General features: G+C 33.1%; 1 protein-coding gene across 4 annotated transcripts in view; it reads right to left on the reverse strand.

The window, feature by feature from the left end:
• The window catches only part of TRPM7 (transient receptor potential cation channel subfamily M member 7), a 117,508-nt gene that overhangs the window by 22,415 nt on the left and 67,618 nt on the right, over positions 1-27,475 (reverse strand). For 3 of the 4 annotated variants that reach the window (XM_032418119.1, XM_032418120.1, XM_032418122.1), the window contains 15 exons: positions 27,172-27,312; positions 26,721-26,855; positions 25,869-26,149; positions 24,208-24,436; positions 22,982-23,137; positions 22,760-22,903; positions 20,692-20,820; positions 18,429-18,707; positions 12,443-12,617; positions 10,144-10,270; positions 8,875-9,059; positions 8,064-8,196; positions 6,699-7,414; positions 4,871-4,941; positions 1,723-1,819 (listed from right to left, as the gene is read on the reverse strand). In XM_032418119.1, the coding sequence (XP_032274010.1) occupies positions 1,723-1,819; positions 4,871-4,941; positions 6,699-7,414; positions 8,064-8,196; positions 8,875-9,059; positions 10,144-10,270; positions 12,443-12,617; positions 18,429-18,707; positions 20,692-20,820; positions 22,760-22,903; positions 22,982-23,137; positions 24,208-24,436; positions 25,869-26,149; positions 26,721-26,855; positions 27,172-27,312 (2,998 nt within the window). Of the gene's footprint in view, positions 1-1,722; positions 1,820-4,870; positions 4,942-6,698; positions 7,415-8,063; positions 8,197-8,874; positions 9,060-10,143; positions 10,271-12,442; positions 12,618-18,428; positions 18,708-20,691; positions 20,821-22,759; positions 22,904-22,981; positions 23,138-24,207; positions 24,437-25,868; positions 26,150-26,720; positions 26,856-27,171; positions 27,313-27,475 lie in introns of those variants that run through there. The other variant, XM_032418123.1, reaches the window with a different exon arrangement.

A 27,475-nucleotide genomic window follows, 5' to 3' on the forward strand; every position in this document is an offset into this window, starting at 1 on the left:
CAATAAAGAAAAACCTCAGAATGAATGGTGATGTAGAATCTTAGAACAAAATTTGTATTCCAAGTGTAGAGGCCAAAACGCCAGATTGAAGTACATTAGAAGAGTCTGGGCAAAACTTTTTCAAGATAATGAAACTGACAGAATGCATTATGTATCGGAGTATCTTGAAAAAATGTAGTTAAATAGCAGAGAATCTAGTGTTGATCTAGCCAAAATTACAACTGGACTATATTGGTGGGAAAGAGTAAATGTGTGTGTAGTATGTGCACATGTGTGCACATGTGATATGTGTGTGTGCGCGCGCACGTGTTTGGGGAACAGAGAGAGGGAAGGGAAGAGTTCAATGAGTTCAATCCTTGCCTTCTTTAATGGAAGGTCAATACTGAAATATGAGGATGTCCAAAACTGAAATATGAGAATGCAAAAGTAGAAGCATGTTAACTTTAGAAATAACATCCATGTTACTGAAAATGAGTTTTATTTCTTCCCTCCTAATCTTTCTACCATTTCTTTTTCTTACTTTTATTTTTCCGGCTAGAATGTTACATAGAAATGATAACAGCCAGAATCCCTGCCTTGATTCCCCATCTGGCTTTCAATATATCATTATGAAATATGATACTTATGATAACTTTTTGCAGATACCCTTAATTCAGATTAAGGAAACTTCATTCTAATTTTGCTAGGAGTTTTAATCATGAATGGATGCAGAATTTCATCAAATGCCTTTTCTGCAGCTACTGAAATGATCAAATGATTTTTCTCCTCTAATCTGTTACTATCCTGCATCAATTATACATACATATGTTATATATATATATATATTTTTTTTTTTTTTTTTAAGTGCGCTCTACACCCAACATGGGGCTTGAACTCACAACCCCAAGATCAAGAGTCATATGCTCTAATGACTGAGCCAGCCAGGCACCCCTTATCAATTTTATTTTTTATGTTAATGTTAAACCAACTTGCACTCCTGGAATATATCCAACTTGATACTGTTCTATACCAAAAGAGAATGAAAGGGGAAATGATGGTCAGGTGGACATGGTCGTGATGTTTTTCTTAAGGAACCTTATAAAGGTTATATGCACACTAATGAATAGCTGAATAATAATAAATTTGTACTCATATGTAACTTTGACTCGTAAAAAAGCATGATATGAAAACATCCCCAGGCCTTTTAATTCTCCAGTGAAAAATTAAAAGTGTAGAACAACATGTAGGTAGGTTACTTTCTGTGTAAAAATGAGAGGAAGAAAAGACTACTGACATATACGATGTGAAACTCTAGAGGATAAACAAAAATAAGTGGTTACATGTGGGGCTGGAATGAGAGAGAGACTTATTTTCAAACTGCTTGTATGTGTTTGTATTTCAATTCTGAACCAAATAAAAGTATTAGCTATTTTTAAAAGTTAAATTAGAAAAATATGTTGACTAAATGACTATATAGATTCAAACACAGATTTACTTGTAAAAGTTAAAATCAGCGGATTCGTAAAAATCAAGGCTTTATATTTCATCTTTAGATACTAAACAATTTGTTAAAAAAAAAAAATTAGGATTATGTGTTTTATTCAAGCTTAAAGCAACGATGGACCAGAATCGTCATTTTCCGACTCTTGAAACATTCACTGTTCAGGTGTGTGGCATACATAAAATACATTTAAAGCTTAAATAAGCATGTTTGGTAACATAATTCACGTAGTCAAAAATTACCTTGTTCTGACTGAAGAGGAACAGAAGTTTTGCGACATTCAGTAAATCCAGCATGAGAACTCAAATGTTTCCAAGTGTTTTCAGAAGGAACATCATTCTGCATATTGTACAAATACACAATTTAAAAACAATTAAACTAAATTTCAAATAATTGTTCTAAGTAGTATAAAAGTCTCTCTATCTATTTAGTTCAATATGCTTTAATCTACCTGGACACCAAAGAGTACATTACAGGTTATAAATTTTCTTCAATGACAATCTAAAAAAACTGCATCAAAATATCCTACTTGCTTGTTCATAAATCCATTGTTCACAAATCCATCTGAATGAATCCTTTTTCATAGTGATACAACTTTATAAAAATTGAGGGAAAATATGAAAAACTGTGGGGAAAATAATAAAACATTCATCAATTCACCTAAAAAACAAAAAGCTATTTTATACTAACACTGACAGATTGTTAAGAGTTTGGAGGGTGGAGAAGTGGTTTTTATGGGGAAGAAGGGATATCTGGGTAGCTTTCTTACTGATTATATAAGCTGTTTGTATAACAAAGTCTAGTTCTCCCTTCCTTTCTTCTTTTTATCTAAACATTTTCCCAGATGATCTAACAAACTGCATTAAACTAATGTGGGGACAATCCAGTACATTCACATTATTTTCTCTTTTCAACTATAAACAGGTCACACACTATTATGCAACTTTAAAATATTCCCAAACCTCTACCACCTCTCAGAAACAATGAGTTTTAAACTGTTACTACAATAAGCTATTACTTTTATTAAGTAAATTTAGTTTATATCTCAAGAAAATGAAGCTTTTCTACCTTTGATGCTCTGCACTCTTCATATACAGCTGACTGATATACCCAAGTGAGAGTGCTAACCTTTTATCTGTAGTCACAATGCAACTCCAATTTCCTTTCTGATTTTAGTTTTCTTTTAGAACCAGTTTTAGCTATTTCTTATTTGTTTTATTTAAGTGCTTTCCTTGATATATATTCTTTGATGCAATGACACATCAGTTTTATTAGAACCATCTATGACAGAAATTCCAGTGCAGGATTGATGATGGGCTTCAAGGTATTTGTAAAACTCCACATACCTTAATAGATAAAATTTTGTATATGTGCATTTTTCTGGGAAGTTCTTTTTCTCCAAGTAAATTACTCAAAACTGTTTAATTCAAAACACAGCCACCAGTTTTCTGCCTACTCACAGAAACTTGTAATTTCTTCTTACTTTTACCAGGAAGTTACCTGCCCACTTGAAAATTTTTAGCATAGTCCTGGCTTTAAGTTCATTTAATAGGTTCATTTTTAAAAGGCAAAATCTGTGGGGAAACCTTGACGTATACCCTTTCCCATTAAGGAATGTCCATTTATCCTAAATGACTTCCTATGTATATCAAGTGCTTCATTATAGCAAAATGATGCCACAAGAATGTGTTGATACAATTCTTTAAACTGCCATTGTGACACTTGAGACATTTTAAAAGTTCAATGAAATACATATTAGAAAATGACAGCCAAAGTCAGGGTAACTGTAATTGTTACTGAGGACTGAGAGAAGCAGAGATACTAAAAAAATATTTAAGAAGCAAAATGAGTTAGACTTGGTTGTTAAATGGGAGAGAGAAGTAGGAGTGCAGTTTTGCCCTGGTAAACTAGAATGCTGACAGAGGCTGGAAATACAGAAGGAGAAATAGGTCTGCTGAGCAAGAAGAAGATGGTGAATTTGAGGTTCTAACTTCTGAGTTTGACAACTCTAAGATTTCCAATTAGTTAGCAGTTCTAATCTTTTACTGTAGTGTCATGCCAATCCTCTGAAGTCAGAATCACTCCAAAGATTTACTTTCCCCATATCTATTCCCAGCCTTCAGTTTTCCTGGCTAAAATTCAAATGCTGATATGGCTAGTAAAAAATTCATGCTATTTCAACTCTATAGGTGAGAAATCATATTCTTGGTTTTCTCTTGACTCCTTAATAACTTCACACAATGGTTACCTTAAACCTTCTCTTTCTCATGTACTCCACCGTGCTTTCCACCAGCCTTACTAGAAAAACAAATGCCTTAAGAGTATGAACAACTCCCCAGATTATTTTTTATCCCCTTTAATTTTAAAACTGTTTTGCATAATTTATATACAATGAAACACACAGATTCTTAAATGGTAAGTTAGAGAAGAGTTTTAGCATTCTTTCTTTCCAACTCAAAACATCTGTGCGACGATTTCTTTTGTCACTCTTCCTATCTGCAAAAAGCTATACTTTTTATCCTTATCATCTAAATGCTCAATTTCACTCCATCTATGTCTTCTTGCTTTTTAAATTATAATTCCCAGTCAGCTCTCCCTCCTTGTAAGAAACTCAAAGATAAAACAAGACATACAACCTAAAAAAAAAAAAAAAAGGTTTCCTTACTGGTTCCTTTCCCTCATATTAAGACTATCATTATGGGTATTTATGAGAGCAACAGTTAAGAAATACTTTTCATTCATTGTTCTATACATTTAAAAATTTATTTAACAAACATTTATTGAATATCTTACACCTGCACATTATATTGTAGTTACTGGCATATTCAGCTTTTTACTGCTTGGCTACAGGTTCCTTGACAGACAGGGTTATGTTCTAATAAACTTTTGGGCCTGGGAAAGAGTTCAGCTCAGTATTTAGTCAAGGGGAAATGTATAGGGAGAAACATTTTTAAAAAGAGAAATGTTAAATAGGTGTTTTTTTTAATTTTCATCAATTAAAAAAATGCAAGCTAACTGCAGATTTTTTTCATATATATTTTTCTAAGGATTTTCTTTATTTATTTGAGAGAGAGAGAGAGCAAGGTGGGGGGCACAAAGGGAGAGTGAGAGGGAGAAGCCGACTCCCTGCTGAGCAGAGAGCCCGATGTGGGACTCGATCCCAGGACTCAGGGATCATGACCTGAGCTGAAGGCAGATGCTTAAACTGAGCCACCCAGGTGCCCTGTTTCTTCTTTTTAAATGGTGTATAGCTTTAAATATTTGGGATAATCATGTTGATGATGGTCTCTGCTAAAACTGCATTTTTATTGAAATGTTTAATTCTATTTTGAACTAAACCCCCAAATAGCAAAATAAGATTGAATTGTGCTGTTATAAGGATTTACTTACGGATATTATTTCTTTTATTTTGTTTGATGTTTCTTTAAACTTCTGCAAATAATCTATGCTATCTCTGTGTCCTTAAAGAGAAAAAATTGTAACAAAAAATATTTATTTTTTATCAAAATAATGTCATTGCCTAAAGTCTACATAAACAAGTGATTTATGTTGTTTTTAAAGTAGTTTTGATGGCTCTGAAGTTTCCTGTAGATCTTTTGATATATACAAAAAAATCTGTCAAGAAGCTAGAGAAGATTAATAGTTGGTTTTACAGTAACAGCGAAAGCCAAAGGCCTCCTCAAAGAATCCAACATGTGATATGAATTGCTTGAAATTTAAAAAGAAAAAAGGGAAGCAATTACTTTTACTATTCATAAAATATAAAATTACATATATAACACATATATAATATATCCACTACACACACACGAACACACAAATCATATGCAGAGATAAATATGTAGGTATCTATACATATCCATCCCAGTGGCAATATACTAACATACAGACTAAAACGTACTTTTAAAAAATAAACTGGGATAGATTTTATGCAGGAAAAGTTGTCTCTATAAATTCACAGTGACCTGCACATAGCCTAGCAGTAGAGATCATATACGCAGTACCTAGATAACTTACAGGGTTGGCCTCAATGTGGAGATTACATGGACATAACCATATTCTCTGACCAATCTCCATATATGTTCCATGACTAGGTAAATTTCTAAGCTGGGAAGGCTCAAACAAGTGTTAAGACAAAGGTTAGGAAGCCACCTGATGGAAAAATTCAAACCTGAAGAGACAGAGGGCCTCAGAACACTCTGGTCATGCCCACAAACAACCCAAGTTGTTTTCTAAGAACTCTTTGTTAAATACTTTAATCTTTACTAATGTAACAGGAAGACTGTTAGAACACTATATTCTCCCAAATACTAGAGACCTAGCTAGCTCTATGAAGTATTCTCTCTTCACCTTTTCCTTCCATATGGCACACTGTCAACATTAAAATATGCTTAGGTCTCCCCCATCATTAAAAACAAAACAAATAAAAAAACCTTAGCTCCAAACCACAGTATAAGTTATTTCTTTCTTTTTACCTTCATAGTGACCTTTATAGTTGCCCTCCAAGTCCTACTCTTTACATTCCCTCCTCCCATTCACACTTTATTTCGATATAATCTGGGTTCTCCCTCAACCACTTCACTGAAGCAGATTCCACCAAGGCCGTTAATTTGTTATCATTGCCAAAATAAATATATTTTCAATCCTTATTTTATTTTAGCTATCTGAAGTATAAGAATGAATCATTCCTTTCTGAAATGCTCTCCTCTGGGTATAGTGAGTCCTGGCTTTCCCTGTTAGCCTAATTGTAATTATTAGTGTATCCTTTCACTATCAAAAGGGTACTGGTTGAGATGAAAAATTATATGGTCACCCAATTTAGAAGACACTGCTCTTTTCCAGTTTTTTCTATCTAGCCTCCCCTGTACCTTTCTATTATTCACCAAGTATCTAGTATTTATGAATCACTCAGGTTCTTTCAACAAGTTAACCAAATTCAATAGAAGATTCTCAAAATCAAAAGGAAGAGCCCAAATAAGTTTTATATACAAACTTACTATAGTAAATTCACCAAAGAGGTATGTGCCAATAGAACTATTATAGCTCAATTTAACCTATTTCCCCCACTTGAATCCTTTAAAAAATTTTAGAACTATATTCTATGAAACGAAGCCCACTTATCACATAAGTGCATGATTTTATTATTTGTTTTATTTCTAAGATGATAATTTAATAAAAAAATTATACTGATATACAAATATTACTTTGCCAAACTTACCTATAAATGCTCCAAATTCTACATTATCTCCTTCTGCAGCTTTAGAGCAAACAATTTCTTGATCTTTGGTTACAGTTTCTAAGCGGTTTTTACAACTTGGCTGGGAAGGTGTACTAACAAAAAATTTGGTTGGTGGGGATGACAGGTGTGGTATGCTATTAGAAGAACTGCCTAGTTTTTTATTTTTACTGAACATTTTTAACATTTCTGCCCCATGTATTCTCTGTCGCAGTTCTGGAGGAGAAACAGCACTTGGGAATAAGGCACCACAAGAGGAACCAGCCTCTGGGAAACTGAATTCTTTTCTCTGGGGTATTACAGGTAAATCCTGACCAAATATGTTACACTGGGGATCTTTTTCATCTTTCATAAAAATATTACAAAGAAAAGGATTAGTACTTTCAAGACCACCTTGAGGAAGAGAGGAGCTAAGTGTATTTACAACACTGTGCTTTTTCCACACAGAAGGTCTTACAGGGACATCGTCAATAAGGTTTTGAGCCAAATGTTTGGAAATGCTCAATTCTCGTGTGATTTCATTGTGAACTTTGCTAGCTTCCGAAGCTTTCTGGGCAGTGAGCGTTTTTAATGTATCTACAGTCAGGGCTGAAAGATCTTGCAAATGGCCAATTTGAGAATCTAATGACTGTAATGATCTTTTTATATAGTTGACGCGATCTCCAACTTCTTTAATTTGAATGCACATCTGCTCCACCCTGTAGGGGAAACACAGGCTTTTTAAAAATGTTAAAAATTAATGTTTTAGAGATTCTTTTTGTAATCTCAATAAATGACAATGGTAAAAAAGAAATTTTACGTGCACTCAAACAAGCTAAGCTATAAAATAAAATGATTATTTATTTATAAAAGACACACCTAATGTTTAAGAAGGGTCCGGTGCTGATTCTATTATAATAAAAATCAAGATTTCAAAAAACGTTTTTATTATTACAATTTTCCCTCATCAAAGTAACACACACAAAAATGTATATAAAGCTACATATACAGAGAACTACCATTACCATTATTATAACTATACTATCTGCTTCCAGAATGTAGCAAAGCCATTAGAGAAAAACAAAAACAAACACAAAAACAAACAATGCTTTAAAATATAGTTTCACTTCTCTCCACTGACTGGTAAAGAACATTAATTCTTCTGTCCTCTGTAACAAATGTTAAAAAATAATAAGAAACTGACTTAGTGACTTAACACTAAATATTAGAACTGAAATGTCTTCCGATATATAAAACTATTACTAAGCTTACTTATTTTGACAATCATAAATTGAACAATGACCATGTATAAGACATAAGAGAATCCAGTGTGGCATATAATCAATTATAATTAAAGAAATTCTGAACCTTTCAAAGGTGACACGAATTCTCTCTTCACTCCCAGAATGGAATTTGTCATCTTTTTCATTAAAATACATCTCAACACACTGTTCTTCAAAATCATGTAGTTTCTTTTGATCTTCTTCTGTTAAAAAAAGTTCTAAAGAGGGAAAAGAAAAAAAAAAATCAATGAAGACTATCAAGATATCAAATTATAGCTCAGGAGTCTTATGAATTATTAAGGGTTCATACGACTATATCCATCATCTGTAATTTTTTTCTCTTTTTACTGTAGTGTTTCTAAAGCACTGGACAAGTATTTCCATTTTTTTTCCTCAGGAGAACAGTTTTAGGTACCTGTTCCTCTTCTAATTTCCTTTTCCTATAGAACACTCTTCCCCTGTAACTCTCTTTATACCTCTCCCTCATTTATCCAGATAGAGGAATTTAAGAACCAATTTGGTAGAATAGAAAGCCACTGTAAAATTTTAAGCACAGTTTGATATGATGATTAATCTCATGTAGTATACAGAATAAACTAAAAGTGTTGTTTACAGAGCAGTAAAATGGTTTGTAGAACAGAAAATGTCATGGTTTACATTACCATTTTAACAAAAACAAACTGACATGCCATATTCAAAAAGAACTTTAATACTAAATTCACTTTTACAGATACCATATTATACTTAAAATTCCTTTATGTTCAGGCAAATTCAACAAAAGCTTTTTATAGTAACATGAACCAATTTCGTCTTCTGAGTAAAATTAATACTTAACCTTCAGGGTAATACTGATAAGTGATAAAATAAAAACATTTCCCTTAATATATTTTACTTACTTGGTCCATCTGAAGTCTTATCTTTTTTTCTTCTTTTACATATGCAGCAAAACAGAGAAACTATATGGCTGAGAATGATAAGTGGTGGAGGCAGAACAGGTTTCTCATGATAAGCCATAATAAAATGATACCGTTGGTACTTCCATACAATATTGGAAATTGCCTTCACTTGTAAATACACATTGCTTGAGTAACAATAAAAATAAAACACAGCTAAATCACATGATAAAGTTTTAAATACTAAAGATTTTACTGCAATTCTGTTTTAAACAAGAATTCAAAAGGACTACTCTACTGTACACAAGACTAAAAAGGCAAATGAGAAACTGGAAAAAATACATGCAGTAAGTATAAGGCACAAGTTTGGTATCGTTGAGGGTCTTAATTACAAACTCCCAGAAAAATGAGCAGAAAATATCTTAAGATTTTAAAGTTACATATAAATAACAAAACTATAAAAAATATTCAATCTTAGTAGCAACAAAATAAGTGCATATAAAAACAAGATACTTTTATGTACTATCAAATTAGCAACCATTTAAAGATAACAATACCTAGTGTTGGCAGAGATTTGGGGATACAGGCCTACTTTAGCTTAAATGCATGAAGTCCTTAAAATGCATATACTGAACAGTTCTACTTTTAGGAAAACAATCTAAGGACATAATTAAGGAATGATCAAAAATTTAACCATAACATGGTTTTTGGGAACAAAAAAATTATAAACAATCTAATTGAACAATGTAATATATTGGTTGAAAAATTAAGGTCTGTATCATGGAATACCAGGTAGGCATTAAAAATAAACTGGAGAGAGATATTTATTAATGTGGAATAATATTCATGTTTTGCTTAGTTTAAAACAGTATACAAAATATAAGAACGTTATTTTTGAAGAGAAAAAATGGTTCATATATATTCATAATAAACAACAGAAAGATGTACACCAAAATTAATTAATGAGATTATAGATGAATTTTCTACTTGCCTTTCTGTTGTATATACTGAACATGTATATTCCTTGGCAACTTAGTAAAAATCCCAAATAAAGGTTAAATTTATAAAAGAACTGCATGTTGAAATATAATTAAGTCTCACACTTAAAGTCTCATTTGATTTGAAAATGTATGCCTTCTTATTTGTAATTTCCAAAGATAATTTTAGTAGCTTAAGCTTCAATAAAATCTTTAGATTGGAAATTTTGTGTATTTCCTTCAAAATGAGAATTTTATGTTAAAATCTCATTAAGCAACTGAATAAAATTCTTACTTGAAAAATGCAATAAGAAGATTGACCATAATGATATACTGTACAAAGAGGTAGACTGCTTGAAGAAATGGAGTCAACCATGTTCCAGGACCACAGATATGAGAGATAGTGGAATCATTTGCACACACTTTGAAAAGAAGAACAAAAATTAGATATAGTAATCACACCAGTAACCATTTTTTTTAAATTTAAATTTTAGTTAAATTACAGTGCAATTGGTTTCTACACCAGTTAACTATTTTTAATTAGTATTTGTCTGTTTGAAGGAAGTTTCAATTATGTACAAATCTGTTTCAGACTCTTTAAAAAAGCTTCTGGGCAAGCACTTGGAACAAAACTTAAAAATATTCCAACATAGAAAAATTTTGGGGGTGCCTGGGTGGCTCAGTCAGTTAAGTGGCTGCCTTCGGCTCAGGTCATGATCCCAGGGTCCTGGGATCGAGCCCCGCATCGGGCTCCCTGCTCAGTGGAAAGTCTGCTTCTCCCTCTCCCACTCCCCCTGCTTGTGTTCCCTCTCTCACTGTCTGTCTCTGTCAAATAAATAAATAAATAAATAAATAAAGTATGGTAGGGGCGCCTGGGTGGCTCAGTCGGTTAAGCATCTGCCTTCGGCCCAGGTCATGATCCCAGGGTCCTGGAATCGAGCCCCACGTCGGGCTCCCTGCTCAGTGGAGCCTCCTTCTCCCTCTCCCTCTGCCACTCTCCCTGCTTGTGCTCTCTCTCTCCAAATAAATAATCTTAAAAAAAAAAAAAAGTATGGTAAACTCACAGTAAATTTACAAATATAAAAATTACTGAGTTTATCTTATGTCACCAGAGGGTTGAAAGAGTGGTTAAAGTGCCTCTCAAATATACAATGATTAGGTCTGAATTCCTTGCTTTTCATTAACCCCACCAGGAATGTTTCTGAAGCCAAAACACAGCTGAACCAAAAAAAAGGAAGAGAAGAGCTTTAGTACCCACCAGAGTATTAAAGAATTAAGCAAAACAATTTAAATAGGGAAAGGATTAGAATTAAATAATCATGAATTAGTGCCAAGTTTTATGTAAATGCTTACAATACAATTAGCATTTCTTTAGTAATCGTTTAAAAACATATACACCATTAAAACAATGGCTATATCATTCCTTTCAAATAAATTGTTTCATAGGCAAATGAATGCACAAGGTTCTTTCAATCTTAAAAGCTTTATCAATTTCCATTCTATTCAGATTTGTTTGATGTAGCAAATACCCAAGAGAATGAGGGAGACTAAAAAGCTATATCCAGTGCTTTATAACAACTAAACTAGAGCCACAATGGAAAAAGAGCAGAAAATGAAAACCTGAAAATGGCACCGAACAGGAAAGCATTGAACACAAAATTTGACCAGGCTGGTAAAACCTCACTGTTTTAAGCAACATCTGAAAACAAAGACCAGTATGTAGCCATCCCCTGACCTAATCACCTACAAATAGGTAGGTAGGGAGCAACACAGGTGTGGGGTGAGGGAAGAGTAAAGACAGGAGAGAAACTGCAAAAGAGATCAAGAGCAAACTAACCAAATAAAGATTCTAAAATGCAAATGTGGACGTCAGTAGAAGAACATCCCCGAAAGTCAGCAGCATCACCTATGTTCACAAGTTATTTAGCCTCATTAGCTAAAACAATTTAAAAAAAATTATTACCTTACACACAAAACGCGTTCACAGTTGAATTTTGTTAATTCAAGAGTTTATCCAACCTACCATGATTGATCTAATCAATGTAATCCTATTACCCTTGCCCCAACTGTTTCAGACATAAAGGCTGAAGCCAATTTGAGCTAATGAGATTTAAGGAACAGGTTCAATAGGAGGCTTTTGGGGAAAAGGACTTTTCACCCTTAAGAGAACCATGGAAAACACTGTCTCTTTTCCTCCCATTGCTAGTGACAGTCTTCTAATCATAAGGGAAACCTCTATCAATCACACACTGATTACAAAGCAGTGGAATGAAAAAGAACAGGTGTCCTTAACTATGAATTAACAAACTGCAAAGACCACTCTACCTCTAACTCTGTGTTACATGAGCTAATAAATATCTTTATTGTATAAGCCGGGTTAGGCCAAATTTCCATTTGTAGCCAAAAAAATTCTAAAATACTTTTTTTGATTAATTTTTATAGGTTTTTTTCTGGGCTTATTAACGAATGTATTTTGGAAGGGCTTAGGTTGGTAATAATAGTTTGACCTGTGAAAATATGTAATACTACTGTAATGCAAGTCTGACTTCAAAACAAAATAACCAAAAGATGAATTTGTAAACATAAACACTCACCATCAATTTCATATGCGTAAACTTCACCAAAAATCATCCAGTATGGATGAAAAACTATATCTTTAGCAAGAGTCCAAGACGGTGCTTCACGAGGATAAAGTATTGCCTTTCTGGGAACACCAAAACTAAGTAATACAAGAGCCATAATCACTACAATGTAGAACATATTGGCTACCTGTTAAAAAATGAACACTGTTAAAATACATGGGAATTTAAAAACAATGACAATTTTTTCATCTTAAAATAGTTCTAATGTTCTAATAAATAACTACAATCTCTGAGTTTCCTTTTACTCCTAGTATTAACATTCAGGAAAATCTCATCACTACATAAACCTTAACATCAAGGAGATTACATAAAAATTGATCTGTGAGGCTAGATAGGTCAGCGGCACATTCTTTTTTTTCTTTTTAGTCTCCAAAAGTAAATAACTTCATTATAATTACAACACCAATTCAACAAATATTAGGAAAACAAAAAGATCACATATAACTAAAATATCAAATACAAAGCAAATAAAAACTTTGTACATGTAAAGAGCAATTATCAAAGAAAAAAATAATCTAGTACAAACTGCCAAATGTGATTTGAAACACCCAATGCAATTTTTGTCCCCTTAAGATAGAACATCAGTACTAAAGACTTTCCCTTTGTAAATCTGGATGCCCAGTTTTTAGAATATTGGATATGAAATATCTTTCTCCATCTCTTTGATATGATAATAAATCAATAGCAATCAATATTAAAAGGGGCACATTCTATGTAATGAACCATATCACTGGTTCCAACTGGAGTCGGCCTATCTTGAGTCCATGAAGATTTAAAGAGGTATAGACACCTGGGCAGATTCAGGGAATCAATTTCTGTTATGTGCTCTTTCCTAAAACTGTTGTGTTGTTGTATTGGAGGTTCAGACTCACTTTTCTACCTCCCTTTGATAACTGTCCTTTGCCCACTTCATACACAAAAAGGCATTCTTATCACCCATCTTGAACCCTAAACCCTATACCATGGTCCCTTATCCTGGACTGTGAAAACCTCTAGGAGCTAAATAAAACAAACTGGAATTATGAGCATGGGTGTTGAAAAAATAAGTGACACCAATTAACTGGTTAAAAATTCCTTTTACAAATCAGGTAGTCTGCAATTCTTTAATTTCAACAAAGGTGAAAAAATCCTAATTGGGCTATCACCTAATAAATCAATGAAAAATAATTTTTATTAAGTCACAATGTGAATTTTGAAATCATTACTCAAGAAAACTAAGAGTGAAGTAAAATCCTATAACAGAACTTTAATTTCTATCCACTTAATTAGGGGTACGAGTGCTCAGCATTTATACTTAAAAAAGTGAATGTTGTCTCACTCCAACAATGTAGTATTCATCCACAAATAATCTACTAGTGGAAAACCCACACAGATCAATGTAGACTACATTTACAATAAATCTGTACTTTACCAACAACTGCAATAAACCAACCTAAAAAATCAGTAATTGCAATAAAATAACCTAAAAAAATTATACATTTGCATGTATTTTTCAAACGAATATATAGTGAGAGTAAAAATGGAAGGCAGGAATGTGAAAGCTAGAGGACAGTAAGTCTGGGTTTTTTTATTTTTTAAATTTCAAAATATTGATTTATATGTAATAATTTAGACTTGATCCTTCATCTTTAAAATTCTTACACATCTGCCAATAAATTTCCTTTTTAAATTAGAGTTGAGTCTCTGTGACTTGCAATCGAAGAGTCCTAATACTCTCCAAGATTGTTCTCTTACTTGTAAAACAGTCAAATAATGCCTTGAGGGTTTAACATACATACTAAGAGAATGTATGTTTTCAATAACAAGATTTTCAACAAAATCTTGGGATAAAAGATTTTAAAAGGCAAATCATCAATACATTATTCATGACATTTGAAATATTATGGAATCCAAGTATTTATCTGTAATTAAAGAAAAAGGCCAAGTCAAAAATTCAAAACCATACTCAAATTTGTACTGAGGTATCCTAAAATTATTCAGTCTGTGACTAATGATTCATAGAGGTCTCTGGATTTCATGCCTTTCACATAAAGCCTATTTGACAACCTTCCTTATAGCTGATCTAAATTTAATTAATTAAAAATATTTAAATATCCCATTTTCGCATATCTAAAATGAGGATTTCTAGCTTGAATGTACAGATACATGGAGCGAATGGGAAAAGGTTAGCATTTACCATGCAATTTTCATAAGTGTGATCTTTATTAATGATATCAACTGTGAGGAGTATTTCTTCTATTTTCATCTTTTGTATCTTCAAACTTTTCAAAGCTTTTTTCTCTGATTAGAAATTCCCTGCTCAGGAAAAGTTCCTATTTGCCAAACTTTCAAATACCATATTTTTTGTGAAAGCCTTTATGACAGAATTAGGTACTATCTCATCAGTCTTCACACAAGTTTATCTTTCTGTAGCTATCTATCTGTTCACATGCTTGTCTTATGTACTAAATTGTGAGTTCTATGAGGCTCTGGACCACGTTTTATTCATCTTTGTAGTTTCAGGTTAGTATAGTGCACAGCATATAACAGATACACAATGATAAAAGAAACAATGTTAAGTTACTCTAGGAACCTACTACCATAAAATTCATCTCCTTTATTCATTATTTAAAGGTATACTTTAATGAAGGATTTCTTACACTCTGCAGCACCTAGTTTAAACAGATAATTAGAATATCAACCATTTTGAAAGTTCTAAAGGGGGTAGAAAGGGAAAACGGCACTAGGAGAAACAGACAATGATGTGATAAATGACTGGTTGAAGAGGGGAAAGACATAAATACTCCTGGTGGAGGGTAGTTCTAAAAATCACAGATAAAGAAGAAAATGAAATATATATTCAAGCTCCTCAGAACTTGGATGGGAGAATTGGCAGGAGTGCTGCGAGCATGTGAGAGGCAAGATTCAGATGAAAATCCAGTCAGCTTCTATTTCTTTCTCTTGGCTTCCCCCTATTTTTCCGATTTCCATCTTTTATTATTATGGCTGTTCACTTCTGTATTTCCTATACCTCTAATTTACTGTATACTACCATTACATTAACTTGATACCACTAAGTCACTAATCTGGTAGGCAATGAGAGCTGGAGCACCTTCTTGCATGCTAAAATTTTCGGCTAAAACCAATTCTTCCCTACAAGCCTTAAATCCCCTAACTTTTCCTGGAAACACTACTTTATGAAAGAATACAAAATGGATGAATAATGAATACTTATACTTCTTTGATATGACAAACAGTAAACCAGTAATTCCCGACTGGGGAAATAGAGGACACATTCTCCTGGAGGGGAATATATAGTCTCAAAAAGCAAATAATTAAACTTTATATTTAGAAAACTTTAAAAAAATCTTATTTTCATAATGCTCATAATCCTATGAGCTAGTGGGATTATTTAGAAGGTAAATTTAATTTAGAAGAGAAAGATTTTCCACAATTAAGGAAAAGGGTTTCAGAAACTGTAGGGATAGATTTTTATATTTATTAAAAGGGGGCAGATCTTTAAAAAGAATTGAGAAACAGCACATATAATCAGCCTACTTAGATAAAGCTATTATATACATTTATTTTTGTGGAGTTTAACACACAAGCACGTATTCCTGTATGTCTTGAAGGATGGAAAAAGTATACACCACACTGTTAACAGTAGATGTCTCTGGATAGTAGTTTGTATTTACTAAAATTTTCTACAATGAATAATAATTTTAGAATAAGAAAGGAAAAGTTACTTTTACAAAACAATAGTATAATAGTGTTTGCCTTTTTGACCACTGGAAACTGAAAGCAGTTTATGGCAGAAGTAGGACAACACACTTTAGATTTTTCAGTTCAATGCATAAGGAATTGCACATTAAACCTGACATCTACATTTAAAAAACAAAACCTGCCAGTTGGTTAAACCTGTAGGAAAGAGCAAGATATTGGACATATTATATCAGGAAAAGATGTTCTAACTGGAACTTTAAAAAATAGTTTGAATCAGTGAACACGGGAGGGAAGAGGAACCTAAAGACATAAACTACAGGTAGTACTGTTTAGCTAGCATTATCTTGCAAATACATAATAATGGAACAAGATTAGTGTGGGGAATTGGAGCTGAGCAAGAGAAACACTTGTGAGACTTTTTCAGTCTGTCCCCACTGGCTGAAAATCATCATCTAACAAATAAGCTGACTAGCTGCTTTCAGCATCCATGCATTGAAAAGTCTATCCGAAATGGTAAGGAAAGATAAAGAAATGTCAACTTATTCCTCTTAGGGAAAAGAAAAATAAAATTTGGTGGAAGGGAGACTCTTCAATGGTTTCCCCTATATTTTTCTTCTCTAAGGTCCCAGTTTTCAATGTGTTATGTAAATCAGGCTATGCCCTTTTATCCAATTTGTTAACTAACCAACAACTCCTTATCATAAAAGAAGTTCCAGTCAGGTTGTGCCTTTTTACTCCTATCTATCTTAAGCTTTCAAAGAACAGATCATATCCCTCTGCTTTAATAAAACCATCCACAGATTTATCTCTTTCCATGAGTCCCTATATCCCCTACTCATTAATTTCATCAATAAACCACAAGGACTGTTTACTAACACCATATATAATCTCCTAGAATACTTATGTAGGACAAGCTCCAAACTAGATCATAGAATTATTTAAAATAACTACAGGACTGGTAAAATCAAAAAGGAGAAATGTAATTTCACAAAGTTCAGAGGCACTATCCTAGTAATTGTTATACTATCTTGCATAGCAGTAAGAATAAACATTAAAAACTACTTGGTAGAAGATTATAGATTTTAAAATTTATAATCTGCTGCTAATCATGTAAAATTAAGAGAATCAATCTATTAAAACACAATGAATGTTCAGTATTTTTATGTCTTCTTTTCCTACTTGTAATGGTTTTATCCATCCAACCAGCAATAGTTACTAAGCAGAATGTACTATGTGACAGCCGCTATGGTAAGTACTAGAGATATAAAGGTGACCAAAACCAAACAAGGTTCCTACACTCCAAGGAGTTCAGTCTAGAGAAGTACATAAATAATCCAGTAAGAACATAGTTTAAAATATGGTTAGACACAGAGATAAATATTCTGTAGAGGAGGAACATGGGCCCCATAAAACTTTGTAGCAAATAAACTTGACCTAGTGGGAAAAGACCAAAAAAACTCCCCCCAAAACAAAAATTATGTTAGAGATGTGATCTGTATGTAATCAAAAGAGCTAAGGATATGAGTGTAGATGAGGATAGTCATTCCTGGCAGAAAGAAGAACATGAGCTATGGTACCCTGGTAGGGGTTATGTTAAAAAAATATGGACAGGCCTGTGTGACTATAGCTAGCATAGATAAGAGGTCAAAAAATGGTTAAGAGAGGACACTTAAAAGAAAGCAAGGAAGATGTTTCTATTGGAAAATTAAAAGCAACAAACTCGGCAGGACTTATGGAATTCATTAAGTATAGTGATCTCTAGGGGTAATGTGAAAGCATTAGAAAATTTTTTTAAGTAGGGAAGTAACATACTCAGATATGTATTTTGAAATTACTCTAGCTATAATGTAGACTAAGACAGGCCACAGTGGTTGTGAATAAACAGATTTTACTAGATTGCTGCAGGTGCCAGATGACTAGGGTAGCGTTAGTAAAGATGAAAAGAACTTCACAAACAGTAGCTAAAACAAACTTGTATTTTTTCTTTCTGACCTCAAATAGCCCTAGAAAGTAGCATTTAAAAATAAAAACATTTTAAGATAAAACAAATAAAATATGGTTTTCTTAATCTTATCCCATCACATATTTTCTTCAAAAATTAATATCCTGAGGATTGGCCAATTTGAAGAAATAACATTCTCTAGTTCAAATAAAACTATGTAATGACACCTTTTTATGATTTCAAGAAAAAAATATCAATAAACCCATGAGTATTATCAGATGCCTCTCAACTTACCATTTTTCCAATCATCATTACATAAGGTCCTGCCTGTTGATTTACAGCTAGAAAATCTAGCAAACGCACATACCAAAATATTATGTTAAGACAGTAAATTAATCTTCCAGCAACAAAAACATGATTATCATATGCATTCTCAAAGTTCCATTTTGCTCCAAATCTTAGTCCAAATCCAATGAAGAAAGAAATTATGGCAATTGTATCACTGATATTGAAGTAATCACTAAACCACACTTTAATCTTCTGGCTTATTTTTCCAGCTTCAGACATAAAGATCTACGGGTTAAAAAAAAAAAAAAAAGAAAAAAATCTAATTGAACTGTTTAAGTAATCAATTTCCTCCTATTAAAACATATATTAGCATTCAATTATAATATCACAGTAGGATTTTATATATTTTTTATTATTTCAAAGTATTTTTTCAAGATTTTATTTAAAAGAGAGAGAGACCATGGTGGGGGAGGGAGAGGGAGAAGCAGACTCCCCGCCGAGCAGGGAGCCCAACTTGGGGCTCGATCCCAGATGAACTGAGCCAAAGGCAGACACTTTAACTGACTGAGCCACCCAGGAGCCCCTCAAAGTACTTTTTTAAATTGAAGTACAGTTAACACACGTTACATTAGTTTCAGGTATACAACATAGTGATTCAACAACTCTATATATTATGCTCCGCTCACAAGTGTAGCTATCATCTGTTACCATACAATGCTATTACAATACCACTGACTATATATTCCTTGTGCTTTACCTTTCATCCCTAGAACTTATTCATTCCATAACTAGAAGCCTGTGCCACCCACTCCCCTTTACCCATTTTGCCCATCTCTCCTCCCCTCCTTCCCCACAATCACTTTGTTCTCTGTATTTATAGGTCTGTTTCTGCTTTTGTTTTGTTGCTTAGATCTCATATATAAATGAATTACATAGTATTTGTCATTTGGTATTTGTCAAAGTATGTTTGATTATCTTGGGCTTTGATGATGTATTTGATCACTGAAACAATTCAGTAAGATATCAGAAACACATACTTCTTATCCTCCTTCTATATATGTGTGTGTGTGTGTGTGTGTGTGTGTATATATATATATACACCCACATATGTATATAAATACCCACAAATAAATGACCTATTCAACCAAGGTCATTCTACTAAGAAGCTGGAAATCTTAAATTAGAACAGAGTTCTCTAGAAAGTGAGATACTTCTGAAAGTTGTTTTATTTTTCATTGAAACAACAGGATATCCTGATAGGATCTTCCCAAAGATGTCTTATTTACAGAAAGCAAACAACTCAATGGTTTAAGTACCTGTACTCATCTCTTCTCTTGAATATAAATATTAAAAATTTGCATTGCCTGGGTGGCTTAGTCGGTTGAGTGGCAGAATCTTGATTCTGGCTCAAGTCATGATCTCAGCGTCATGAGATCAAGCCCCTTGTTGGGTTCCGCACTCAGCTGGTAGTCTGCTTGAGTTTCTCTCCCTCTGTCCCTCCCCCCCACTCGCGCTCTCTCTTTGAAATAAATAAATTTTTAAAAAGAATTTAAAATTTCTCTTTTGTGGGGAATGGTAATACATTTATAGCTTCAAAATCATAAGTGTATATAAAAATAAGTACGGAAAAGTCTCTTTTCCATTCTTCTTCCTTAGCCAATTAACTTCCCTTCCCACTAGAGGCAACCAGTTATTACAATCTAATGAATCCTTGTACAGCTTTTATGAATATGCATTTAAAAAAGTATTTACAACTTTATCATTTAACAATTTAATTTTTTCAAACATGTTGGTAAAACAACAGATTTCATAAACATATAAACCATGGCACTCAAAGAAATTAAAAATGAATAAAATATTTAAGAAGATAAATTCCTATGACACCTAAGTGGAAGGGAAGTACAATGCTTTCATTTGTTTTTGCAACATAATGTATTCTCTAAATCTAAAGCACAGACATGAAATAATCCAGAAGTATTTAAGTCAGTGTGTTATAAAACTATATTTATGTAGTTAATAGTCTGAATAAAAAGTATAAACATTTATTTAAGGAAAAAATACTTTTTTAAAATCAAGATGTTAGAAAATTTATAATTTAAACTGAAAACTATGATAAACACAGGAATCTAAATCTAAATGACAATTCAATGGGCAATACAGCACACTTATATACTGATTATGAGTAACAGATACACATACATATAGAAAACCAAACAAAACACCCTCCATATATACAGTAAGTTACTGGTAGGAGAAACTACAGACATACCTCACGGACTTTCTCAATAGCATAGGTAAAAATATAAGCAATAACAATCCATTCTTGAACTGAAGGTAATTGTTCCATTTGTACAAGAACCACAAATGTATAAAGCATCAGAAATCCTAAGTATGCCAACTAATGAAAAACACAAGATATGAATAATATAAATTACAAGATAAAATTTTATCAAAATTTTCAATCCAACACACAAAAAAGAGACTAAATGAACCCCTGTGAACTATCTCCAAGCTTCCATCATTAAAACAGTTTTAGGGGTGCCTGGGTGGCTCAGTCAGTTTAAGCATCCAGCTCTTGGTTCTTGGTTTTGGCTCAGGTCATGATCTCAGGTTCGTGAAACTGAGCCCCACATTTAGCTCCACGCTTAGTGTAGAGTCTTCCCTCACCCTCTACCCCTCCCCCGGTTCATGTGCATGCACTCTCTAATAAATAAATTAATTAATAAATTAATTAATTAAAAAGTTTTAGAAGTAACTTCATTGCAGACACTGCATTTATCAATCAAAACATAAATGGTTCCAAGAGTATAACTATGGTGTTCTAGAACTTTGATGACTTTCTAGTATTCCCCATAGGAAGAATTTTATAGTAGAAGATTTATGTTCTCAGCATAGTTCATATAATACCATTTAACTTATACTATTCCTCAAGTATCATATTAAATATACTGTAGAACTTCATCACCATCATCATCAAGAAATACATACTACCTACTTCCTCCTTCCCCGAACCAAATACTATTCCCAGGAAAGACAACTGCTATTTTCCTAACTCCTAGTCATTGAGGTTGAATCCCAAGAAATGAAAACAGATATGAAAAGCATTTTCCCTAGGTAAAGGAACATACCACCTTTGATACTCTCAACAAAAAAGATATTATATAAGATCTATGTATAACAACATCTGAAGAGTTATTTCGTTTCAGAGGAAAACCCAGACTCGTTCACCCTTGGACAATTGTATCTAAGAATCCTCTCTTCATTCTCCTTGCCTCTACCAGCACTGAAACAAGCCACATTCTTGATTTAAGCTATGGCAGGGCTGGGCAGTAAACTCCAATAAATAAGGAAAGAAAAGAGAAATTTCTATTTGGCCATCAGGGTTGTCCATTTTTTTTAAAACATTTTATTTATTTATTTTAGAGTGAGTGACAGAGAGAGAGCATGCACAAGCCAGGGGAGAGGCAGAGGGAGAGAGAGAAGCAGATGCTCCACTGAGCAGGGAGCCTGACATGGGACTCGATCCCAGGACCCTGAGATCATGACCTGAGCCAAAGGCAGATGCTTAACCAACTGAGCCACCCAGGCGCCCCAGGGTTGTCCATTTTTAAAAAGTCACTCACATGAATTCAAATGTGACGAAAATGAAAAACAACAAAACAATAACAAGATAAACAACTTAAGAATTTTTCTGGGAAGGGGAATAAAAACTCATTCATTCAACCCATGGTTAAAAGCTGAGGCTAATCTCATCTGTTTCTTGAGGTGAGTCCATCCCCCATGGACTATAATACTCTTTGATCTGGGAGAAAAAACTGTTCTTCCACAAAGCAAGAGAAAAGCCAATTATGTGTCAGATAATAAAACATATACCATAATATGATTAAGGAAATAAGCACTGATAAACTATATGAATGATCTAGATTACTTTCTACCTTCAAATTAACACTGCAAAATGGTTCATTTCAAAAATTTTACACATTCTCTGCAAAATCCTAAAGCACAAAGATATATCCATGTCTATTCTGGTTAATCTTTAGGAATGTTTTTGGTAGATTTGATTTGTATTTGATACCTGCTTACAAAGACATATGGTTACTACATTTTTGTTTAGTCTATTTCTAGTTCCAATCAGAATTAAGATTTGTTAGCATTTATCATTCTATATGATGGCAATTGGAATAAAACTAAGTTAAATTTATGCTCTTTTAAGTGGAAAATGGCTTGTCAGTGATCTAAGTTATATCAAGATAAATACGGACTTTAGACCAAAGGTACCTTAAAGCTTATACTTTAAAAACATTCTGCTTGTACAACTTAGAAAACATACAACATACCGTATTAAACCAGAATTTTACAATTGGCGCATGATAAAAGGCATAAAACTTTCTTGTAATGGGAAGTTTTTTTGATTTTATTTGTATCTCCATTTCATTCTTTCCTTCATTACTGTCCAATATTCTTACTTCTTTAAACACTTCCTAAAATAAAAATAACACTTATCATATTATTTATTCACAAAATGTTTATATTTACTTAAAAATATTTTACCTCCTTACCATGGGAATCTCTTCTGCTATGTTTTGAAAGTTGTTTTCACTATCTTCCATTGTCATTTGATGGGCATCTTGAGATTGTGGAATATGAGACATCTCAGCCTTTGTTTTATATTCTAGCATTAATATGGCAGGTGGAACTAAAATGCTTAATATGACCTAAAAATTTTAGAAACACGTAAGTTTATATTTTAAAATTAATTACCTTCAAGAATAAAAAGAATAAAAAGGTATTAAATATCTTGATGATTAGTTAGCCAATCTGCCCCTGTTAGTATAGGGGAAAAACCAGAAACTTCATTTTTATACTTGATTATTATATTTAAAGAGGCCCAGGTTGAATTGTTTTAAGGAGTAATAAAACATTTGGGTACTATGATATGAGGATACAGAAAAGATTTACTAATTATTTGTTCAGAAAATACATTTTTGTTTAAATAAAGTTCAAGCCTTATGAAGTTGTTATGTGCATAATTTTATCCTAAAACTCTTTGCAACTGTTCCATGTCGTAACATGATTACTCAGCTTGTGCCTCTATAAACAGATTTGTAAAATTTTACATTATTACCTGCACAATCCTAAAGCACAAAAAAATTATAATTGTGTATCAGGGTTTCTATTGGTTAATCTTTCACCATTATTTTTATTAGAGGATCAGTATTTGTTATCTACTTACAATGGTTAAACCACTTGCCTGATTTCTGCCTTCTACATCTCTGTACCTTATTTAAGATATAAGATAATGAAAAGGAAAGTTTAAAGTAGTATCTCTCACTATGATGAAACCAAAAGTATCAGCCAACATTTTATCCAAATTCTTAACCATAAAAACTAGGTATATCCAATATACTTCATGTAATTATTTAAGAAAAAAGTAACAAATTATTAAGTTAGTAGACAGGTTCTCAATTTTAGAATTTGGAAATCATCTTTTCATAAAGAAGGAACTTTTTTTCATTGCTGCTCAGGGCTGTAAACACCAATACTTCCTTTGTTGCCCTCATGCTTCTGGCTTAGAGAGGGGCAATAATTATACACCATACCTGAAAAGGATTCAGAGTGAAGAACAGAAGGAAAGAAGAGGCCATTTCATGCCCCTTGAGATAAAATGCCAACACTGCCAGCCCCACCACCCTCATAAATCAAGGCATTTTACTATATATCTGGGCTAATCCCTCTGTTCTTTTTATCTAATCACATACTAGATATAACTGTTTCTAAGGTATACCTTGTACCAGGAATTTTTCCTCATATTCAGCCTTCCCATCCACATATCAGATAACAACATTTGTGTACAGGTGTGAGCTACAAAAGGTCTAAGTCTTGAAGAAACTGCTAACTTGAGGCAGGTGGAATTACTCCAGTTTTTCAGTTCATAAGTGAGCAATTTCATAGCCATGGTTTCATCCTGTCTGAAGGATTGTTCTAGTAATTCAACTGCGAGTTGACCAAAATCACTATCAAAAGATAAAGGCCAAAACATTCACATTACCAAACTGCAGTTTAAGACACCATTCTTATATAATTTCATAACATTTTATATTTAATATAACAACATTTATATTTAATATTTTAACACACACTCAGGGAATTATAAGGCATTAGAATCATAACAGCTCTGTTTCCAGATATCTATTACTAAGCAGATATAACAAAATACTAAAATATGTCACATGAAGAACAAGTCTGAGAAGGTGACTCCAGAGCATTTTCCACTGGTCTTGGAAATAAAACTCCAGTCTCACAGGAAACCCAAATTGACAATGTTCAGCTGCTCTGTACAAAAACTCTTACCTATATCGTATTTCAAACATAGGGGTGCCCAGGTGGCTCAGGTGGTTAAGTATCTGCCTCAGGCTCGGGTCATGATCCCAGGGTCCTGGGATCCAGCCCCGGGTCATCGGGCTCCCAGGTCATCGGGCTCCCTGCTCAGCGGGAAGCCTGCTTCTCCCTCTCTTTCCCACTTGTGTTCTCTCTCGCTATCTCTGTTGCTATCTCTGTCTCTCTCTCAAATAAATAAATAAAATCTTAAAAAAAAAAAAACATAAAAAAGGTCTGGTACCCAGTAGAAAGAATAATGTGAATAGGGACTAACCTAATCATGAAAAACATCTGAATCTTAGATCCCCAGAGTAAGTGATCATAAGATCCCTGCTTATTTTCACTAATAACACTTACTCTCTTCCAAAGACAGCCCATTTTGGGAAGTCCTATTTTCTATCATAAGGTTTCCTACAAACTATCTTTCCAGCTTGATAGTCATTATTACCCTAAATGTAAACTTCTGTGAACTGTTTTACTCTTCCATGTATGTAGTTCCACCTTCTGAAATGCTCTTCCAGTTGAATTCAATTCATTTCCTTAGAACACAGCTCAAAACCTTATTTTTTTCTTTTCCTTACCACTCCAAATGGAACTTTTCGTAATCTAATTAATTGCTAGTATGTGCAATTATTAAACTGACTTCTGGCATTTCTTCTTTCTTGCCAAAATATTTAACTCTTGAGTTGTAAACAATAACCTCTTTTTATGTGCATAAACAGGAAAGTTTCCTTCTGAATTTTAAGAAGTACCTAATACATTTTGGGGCGCCTGGGTGGCTCAGTCAGTTAAGCTGCCAACTCCTGATTTTGGCTCAGGTCATGATCTCAAGGTTGGAAGATCAAGCCTGAGAGTCGCCCTCTAAGTCCATGCCCCAGAAAGGAGGCTGCTTAAGATTCTCTATCTCCCTCTCAATAAAAAAAATAAATTAAAAGTACCTAATACATTTTAATTGTGCCAATAAAATTATACGTATATATACCGATTTATTGCATGACACTATAACCTCCACTTAAACATGATCTTGTTGTATTTCTTAAATGTTTGAAATGATAAAATATAACTTACTTAGAATACTGTTTCAATTCTTCTGAAGTATCATCTACAAGGTCACTCTGCTTTGCTTCATATGCCATTGAACGATAGATCTTACAGGCAACTAATGCTTTAGCCATTGATTCTTCACCATGCTGCCATAAAAAACGGGCCATGACCTGTCTCTTCATAAGGCAAGCCCAAATTAACAGTTCATTAAGTGGATAAGGAAAGCGCTTGGTTTCTGGATCATCAATATCTACAATTTCATCTTTGGCTCTCTTCTTCTTTCCTTCTTCCACAGCTGTATCAATCTTCAATGGAAAACAAATGTCTAAGATTGATTATAGTAAGGCCATATGACATTAATGTGAGAATTTTTATAAAATCTCCTTTACACTATCCTTCAACTTCATACAGACTGCACAAATCAAAATGTTATAAATTTACAAATTTTACGTACTTTATTTTATTATAGCTCAGGTTTTATAGAAATGGTATTTCTAAAAAAAAAAAAAAATCATTGTAATAAAGTTTTCCAAAATTAAAGGAAGGGCTTAAATATTTCAACTAATATCTGATAAAACATAACTTTAATGGAAGAAAAGTGTGTCTAAAATACTTATCTTGCACGCTGTTAATCAGTTACAGTGGAATAGAAGGAGGCAGTTTAGTATTTATCAAAACATTGAAAAATTTTTATTATAACTAAATATAAAAAACTTCACAGAATCGTTAACTCATTTGTATATGGGAAAATGAAAAATCAAACGTGTCTACAAACAAAAGTTCATTCTTGCTAAAACAAGTAGTTTTCTGTTTCATAAATACTAGTAAATTAGATAGAACAAAATTCAGAAAAGGTTAAAATTTATGGAAACATACCTTTGGTCGATAGGGCTGTGCTGTTTTAATGAAATGATTGTGCCTCATTTTTTCCTTTTTATCTGCCCTATTACCAAAAGATTCATGACTCTTGCGCAACTGAGGAGTGCTGCTGGAGGTATTTCGGCCAGACCTCTGAAAATGAAAGCTTATTAGTTTTTACAGATTTAAATACACTGATAAGTCATAAAAATTCAAGAATTCATACATACGTACAAATGTGTTTGTACACACACAGAAAATGATTTGTTTTGGATTTCAATTACAAAATATTTCTATGTACTCTTACAGTTGAAAATATTGTATTTTTAAGACAATGCTACCTTCACTATTCTAATATAAAAACTAAGTAATTTTAAACTTTTAAAGTATATGAGTTTTTATGAATTCTTAACTTATAAAGCATACAATACAAAGGACATATATAGACTTCCCCCAAAATATTACATACCCGATTATTTCCACCAAGACTATTATATATTAATCGAAAACGTTTCCGAGTGTAGGTGCATCTATAGGTTCCTCCCATAAGATATTCAATAACAAGTCCTATATCGATTAGGGTGATCTTATATCCTGGAGGAAGATTTCCCTGGAAACAAAACATTAGTTTTAAATAGACAGGATATTTCTCAATATTTCCATGCATGCCTAGAAATGCACGCACTCTCCAAAATAACAAATGTTTACTTGTTACAAGAAGCTGGGGTTGCCAGCAGCTATCTTTACAGGAGAAGGAAGTAACTTGTTCCTCA

Source organism: Phoca vitulina, unplaced genomic scaffold (assembly GCF_004348235.1).
Source record: "Phoca vitulina isolate PV1807 unplaced genomic scaffold, GSC_HSeal_1.0 scaffold20, whole genome shotgun sequence".
Classification (NCBI taxonomy): Eukaryota; Metazoa; Chordata; class Mammalia; order Carnivora; family Phocidae; genus Phoca; species Phoca vitulina.